The sequence below is a fragment of the Scylla paramamosain genome, chromosome 19 (assembly GCF_035594125.1).
Source record: "Scylla paramamosain isolate STU-SP2022 chromosome 19, ASM3559412v1, whole genome shotgun sequence".
Classification (NCBI taxonomy): Eukaryota; Metazoa; Arthropoda; class Malacostraca; order Decapoda; family Portunidae; genus Scylla; species Scylla paramamosain.
Window position 1 is genome coordinate 23,768,642 of NC_087169.1, and position 6,964 is coordinate 23,775,605.

Genomic DNA, 6,964 nt, shown 5'->3' on the forward strand with positions numbered 1-6,964 from the left:
CTGGAGGTCTGATGGTGGTTGTTGATGGCTGTATTTGTGGTGATGGTGATCTATTATTATTATGTCTGTTTTGTTATATGTTGTGTTTATGCAAAATGTTTTGTGTGTTTTTGAGAATGTGTCCTGGAAATTTTTGGTTACAAGGAAATGCATATTGATATACAATGTCTCTCTCTCTCTCTCTCTCTCTCTCTCTCTCTCTCTCTCTCTCTCTCTCTCTCTCTCTCTCTCTCTCTCTCTCTCTCTCTCTCTCTCTCTCTCTCTCTCTCTCTCTCTCTCTCTCTCACAAAAAGCTGACAATATTAATTTGGAATTTTGTTAAGGGAGGAGGGTGAAGGAAAGGCTCTTTTACCTTGGACTTGGATTCACTTGCTGTGATAGCGAAAATGGCCCTAAACCAAAATGTGTTGTTTGTGGCTTGGAGTTATCAAATGAATGTATGACTCCACAGAAAATGAAGAGACATTTATCAACTAAGCATCGTCACCTGACACAGAAACCTATATATTACTTTAAGAGACTCTTGAAAGAAAACAAACAACAAAGTCTTGGGTTTGAGAAAAAAGTGAAGGTAGCAGAAAAGGCACAGAAAGCAAGCTACTTAGTAGCAGAACAATCAGTAAAAGAAATGAAACCCCATTCAATTGCAGAATCCTATTTTCTTCCAGCTTGCTGTTCTGTAGTGAAAACTTTGTTTGGGGACGAGGCTGAAAAAGAAGTGAAAAAAATTCCTCTCTCAAACGATACGATTGGCAGACGAATGAAGGATATGTCATCTGACATTGAGAAAAGTGTGTGCGAACTGGTGAAAGATAAAACGTTTGCCTTACAAGCGGACGAATCAACAGATATTGGAGGGAAACCTCAGTTACTTGTGTTGATGCGTTTCATCGATGATAAGAAAATAACCGAGCAATTCTTGTGCTGCAAAGAACTAAGTCAAACAACAGGACAGGAAATATTTTCTACAGTGACAGAATATTTGGTAGAAATGGACTTAAATGGAAATTATGTGTAGGAATTTGCACAGATGGTTGTCCATCAATGGTGGGGTCAGTAAAGGGTTTTGTGTCTTTAGTGAAGAAGGAAAATCCATTTCTGATTACCACACATTGTTTCTTGCACCGTGAAGCTCTTGTTGCTAAACCACTTGGACAAGATTTAAAATTTGTTCTTGATAATGTCGTGAAAATGGTGAACTTTATTCAAAGTAGACCAAAGCAGTCAAGATTATTTTCCAGTCTTTGCGAAGAAATGGGATCTGCCCACGAAGGTCTTCTCCTCCACACGGAAGTTCGGTCATTGTCAAGAGGCAGAGCGTTATCCCGTGTGCATGAACTAAGAGAGGAAATTCTTCTTTTCTTTGCTCTGGAAGAGAAAACAGAATTCTGCGAATTACTGGCCGACGAAATTTGGAATGCAAAATTATGTTATTTGGCAGATATATTTGAGCATTTGAACAAGGTGAATTTAAGTATGCAAGGGAGAAATGAAAATATGTTAACATGCACTGATAAAATGCAGTCAATGAAAGAAAAAATCAAGGTTTGGAAAGACAGGTCAAGTGAAGGTAATATTGACATGTTTCAAAAGACTGCTGCAGCAAACAACACAGACATTGTTCCACTCATTACAGACCACCTTACAAGTCTAGAAAGGAGCATTGAAAAATACTTTTCAAATATATCTACTGAAAGTTATGATTGGCTGAGAAATCCATTGGTGCTCGATCCCTTACACAAGCCTCAACTTAGCACTCACGAAGAAGAGGAACTAATTGATATCCGAAATGACCGCATGCGGCCCGCCACACTACTACGTGCGGCCCGCGGCACGTCTCATATTTCAGTCTTACAGTTGGTCTTTTTACAGGAATGATTAAGCCAGCCAGCCCTTTGCATTTTAAAGTCATTATATAAAGATATAAAGATACTATTATATTTTTTGGGCGGTGACGTTCCTCTGTGGTATAGTAACTCCCAACCTCGTCAAGTGTGTGCGTGTGTGTGTGTGTCCGGCTCGCCGCCACCCGCCAACATTCTCTCTCTCTCTCTCTCTCTCTCTCTCTCTCTCTCTCTCTCTCTCTCTCTCTCTCTGTGTGTGTGTGTGTGTGTGTGTGTGTTATTGTTAAAAGTATTTTTCTTAATTAAAGTAAGTGATTGCAAACACAATGTCACCAGCAGGAACTTTACCATCTGCTTCAAGTTTTCTATCGTGTTTTGTAGTGAACGAATTATTCTCATATATTTTTACGTAAATCATGTGACCATTTCGTCTCGTGGACTGCGTTCCAAAGCCAGTGACTACAGGTGACGAGAATACACGTAGTCGTACGGGCCCTGCTCCGTAATATACACGTGTTAGACGTGACCATAACTCGTCATTCCTCCGTCTCACCGAGAATCGGCCTCCGACTCGAGTCCTGCTTTGTCCTTCGAGAGCGTCACAGCGTCAGATTTTGGCGCGACTCTTACTGCACATCATCTCATCATGATTTCCAAGAAGCGAACAGTTACTGAAGAACATCGTGTGATGCAGGAAAAGTGGAAAATATCTTTATTTTTTGCTGAAGTGAATGGAAAACCAACTTGTTTGATTTGCAACCAAATTATAGCGGTGTCAAAAGAATATAACATTCGGCGACATTACACAAGCACTCATGCTTCAAAGTATGATGTGTATAGTGGAAAACTTTGCGAAGAAAAAGTAAAGACGCTAGAACAGTCTCTCAAAAGGCAGCAGTCAGTGTATCAGCGTGTTCACGAAGCCAGCGACACTGCAGTACGGGCAAGTTATAGGATTGCACGGGAAATAGCTGCGTCATCGAAACCATTTTCAGAAGGGGACTTTATAAAGAAATGCACGACGACGGCCGCAGAAGATATTTGCCCTGAAAAACGTAGATCATTTGCAAACATAAGCCTTTCAAGAAATACAGTTGCAGAAAGAGTAAATGAACTGTCAGAAAATCTTAATAGTCAGCTCAAAGAAAAAGTTGCTAAATTTGTAGCATTTTCTGTAGCAATCGATGAAAGTACAGACATTACTGACATAGCTCAACTAGCAGCAGTGTTCATACGTGGTGTTGATGAAAATATGCAGGTAAGTGAAGAATTTGTGGAATTAGTACCAATGAAAGGAACAACAACAGGGGATGATATATTTGTGAGTTTGACTGGTGCACTTGATAGGATAGGTGTTGACTGGAAGAAAACTGTGAGTCTGACAACAGATGGAGCATCTCAAATGGTTGGTAGAAAGGCTGGCGTGACAGCAAAGTTAAAGGAAAAACTACTCACCCTGAATTCAGACCATCAAATTCACAGTGTTGATTGCATAATTGACAGGGATTAATTATTAATTATTGTATTGTTAGAAATACTGATTGAAAAGGAAGGAAAAAAAAACTCATTAATGTACCACCGGTGGTACATGTGGCGGTTACTGAAGGTACGAAATGTACCATCGGTGGTACATACGGCGGTAAACGTGTTAATCTAACCTAACCCAACCCAACCGCTTAACCCTATAAGGACCATTGGAACAATTATGAACCACTTCAAAAGCGTGCTTTTCCTTGGATGAAATTCCCTTGTAGAGGCGTGTCCGTCCGGTGGTACATTTTTGCACCACATCAGAAAACATCACTCACACGATATGTGGAAAAAAAGCTCTCGTTTCTGTGTAACAGCAGTTGACTCGTGACCACCAGAGGGGGAGGACGTAGTGACTGATCCTCCGTTTTCAACGATTTTTTTGGACGACTCATAGGTAAGCCAGGTCACTACAAAAATTATGATATATCCCATATATTCAGTAGAATGTGTTTATAATGTTGGCCTGACTTTGGATTATATTACTGTAATGTAAAAAGGTGTTTTTAAATGGTTAAAAAATGTACCAGTGGGTCATTCTGTTTCCTCAGATATGGACACGTCACAGTTCTATGGAGGCAGGTTTAAAGTTGATTGTGACACAAAGCAATTTGTATGCAACACAACAAAATGTAAACAAGCCTCTGAAGCTGGATAAAGATGAGTTGGAACAATTTCTAGGGACTGTCTTTCTTATGTCCTTGTTCAAAATATCTAACACTAGGCTTTATTGGAGTGGGGTGCTGGAATTCGATTCCGTATCCAAAGTTTTCAGTAGAAGGCGATGGGAAGAAATAAAAAGCTCTCTACATTTCAATGACAACACTCAGGCACCTGACAGGACTGGTCCCAATGCTGACAGGCTTTTCAAGGTTCGCCCAGTACTTGACCATTTGCAATCAAAATTTCGCAGCATCCCAATGCAACAAATGTGCTGCATTGATGAAATGATTGTTCCCTTGAAAGGAAATTCTTACCTAAAGCAGTACATCCCATCCAAACCACACAAATGGGGTTTCAAGGTATTTGCTTTGTGTGATACCTCTGGGATCTTGAATGACTTGCATGTTTATGATGGGCCCCTAAAGCCAGTCCAAGGTGAACCGGATCTGGGTCCATCATCCAATATAGTTCTGCAGTTGGCGCGCACAATCCCAGTAAATGCAAACCATTTGTTATACCATGACAATTGGTTCACATCTCCTAAACTAATGGCTCATTTAGCAACGAAGCAGATCTACTCTCTGGGTACTGTGAGACAAAACAGACTGAAAGGGATAGGAAATGTTCTGCCTACAGATAAGGAAATGTTGAAAAAGCAAAGGGGGTCTCATGTAGAGGTAAGCACAACTTACGATGGAGTAGAGTTACGTGCAATGAAATGGGTAGACAATCGTTGTGTGACTCTCCTCACAAGCTTTTCATCTGCTCAACCTTTGGGAACATGTAAGAGGTATGACAAGAAAAGGAAGGAGATTGTTGAAATTCCTTGCCCCAAAATAGTCAAAACCTATAATGAGGAAATGGGAGGGGTTGATCTTCTGGATTCGTTGATTGCCTTATATAGAATCCACATAAGGTCTCACAAGTACTACCATAAACTTGTTTTCCACTTTGTTGATGTCACAATAGTAAATTCATGGCTTCTCTACAGGAGGGAGGCTAGTGCAATAGGGGTGTCAAAAAAATCGCAACTTCAGTTGCAGGCATTCAAGTTGAAGGTGGCATATTCTCTCCTACGCCAAAACAAAGACCCCCTGAAAAGACCCGGTGTGGGAAGACCACGCTCCAGCAGTCTTGAGACAGAGCACGAGGAAAAAAAAAAGAGAGGTCATGCAACAAAACCAATTCCAAGCGTTGACATCACAAAAGATGGAATTGGCCACTGGCCCAAGATTGTTGAGACGAAGGAAAGACCTCGTTGCAAGCTACCAAATTGTAAAGGAAGGCCAAACACATATTTAGTGCCCTCTAAGGGGTGTGATGTTCCCTTGTGGCACACGATAATTACAAATCCTATCACTGGATTAAAAGAAATACAAATATTGACACTTTTATAGATTTTTAATTGATAATGGAATAAACCGAATAATAATAATAAAAAGAAAGGAATTCAGAAATACAAAATAAATGGTAGCGTATTCTTCAATTACATAATTCAGAAATACAAAATAAATGATAGCGTACTCTTCAGTTACATAATTCAGAAATACAAAATAAATGGTAGCGTATTCTTCAATTACATAAAAACTACGATGGAGATATTTTCGCGACTACTGAGTTGTGGGGGAGACCAGAGAATAAATAAATAAATAACAAATATATACCCAAAAAGTACGTATAGACCTGAGGACAGTCTCACACGGTGATCTCGAACCAGGTGGTTTCACTAGTCCCGTGGAGAAAACCAACAAAAAAGAACGAAAAAATGCGAATATCTATCCACTCAGAAAACCGTTTATCAACAGGAATATCTGAGGAGAATCCGAGAGGGTCTGAGGAGAATCCGAGAGAGACTGGCTTTGCTTGTGAGGAAATCGGCGGGAAACTAAGGATAAAGGTTTCCAATGGGGAAATTTATTAAGAGTTATAATTTTGTTTTTAGTGGGGGGGGGCGACTAGGTTGTGAGTTCAGGGATGAAAAATATGAATAATTAAGTTACTGTTTACTTTAAAGTTGTTACTTTAAGAAGTTTAATTCAATGGACTTTTGAAATCAATTGGGGAATTAGTCAATGTCTGGTATCTCTTCCTGGCTTGCGTAGCAACAGGGGTAACAGGACAGCGAAGCAAAGAAGACTTATTAGATTCGTCAACCTCATTGGCACGGCGTAATTATCTGGGATTTGTTTGAGCTGGTTTAAGACCTTACCATTATAGAATTAATTTTATCGTATTAAGGGCTCCCCATTCTCTGGGATTAGGTGAAAAATTCGCCTCTATAACCTGGCCAAGCAGGAGAAATTACGTTTATTCACGGGGTAAATTTGTTATAGAAGTGGTCAACACAGTGACGCTGAGAGGGGGGGGGAAAAAGCAAGGACAAAAGGACACTGAGGAGGGGAAGGGGGGGGGGGTTAGTCACATGGTACTGAGATTCTGGTCATCCTCGCACATTACATGGGCCTTAGCCTAGGAAAAAAATAGAAATATACATAATTAATTTCCCAGCACTACACGAGCCTTTCATCCGTTCTAGAATTTTTCACCTCTTTTTTCTCCTTACCAAAAAAAAAAATAAAATAACACCTTCACATCCGAGTAATTAGAACCTCCCCTCACCACCACACAACCAAGCCAGGCTGACGAACTGCACGTGATCTCTGTCGGGAAATAATTCTGACATTCTCTCCCATACAATGGCTTGTGGGCCATATCACCACAATGTCCCTTGGAGACATAACTCGGCTCTTTCTCTCATCTCAAGGAAAAAGAAAAGAAATTCCACCCCAACCAGCCTCTTGACCTCCTGTGGTGTGAGGACTTAACCTTAAGTCACTCTGTCACTCTCTGAAACGAGATTCGGCCACCCCAGTACTCGGTTCCTTCCACTCGAACAGTCATTTACTCATCCACACATTCACTCACAC

General features: G+C 40.5%; 1 protein-coding gene across 1 annotated transcript in view; it reads left to right on the plus strand.

The window, feature by feature from the left end:
- The window catches only part of LOC135109988 (piggyBac transposable element-derived protein 3-like), an 8,873-nt gene extending 2,250 nt beyond the window's left edge, over positions 1–6,623 (plus strand). The window contains exon 3 of the mRNA XM_064021958.1: positions 1–6,623. This exon is cut by the window's left edge and continues 379 nt beyond it. Within this exon, the coding sequence (XP_063878028.1) occupies positions 3,896–5,434 (1,539 nt within the window). The 5' untranslated portion in view covers positions 1–3,895 and the 3' untranslated portion in view covers positions 5,435–6,623.
- Positions 6,624–6,964: the final 341 nt, after the last annotated feature.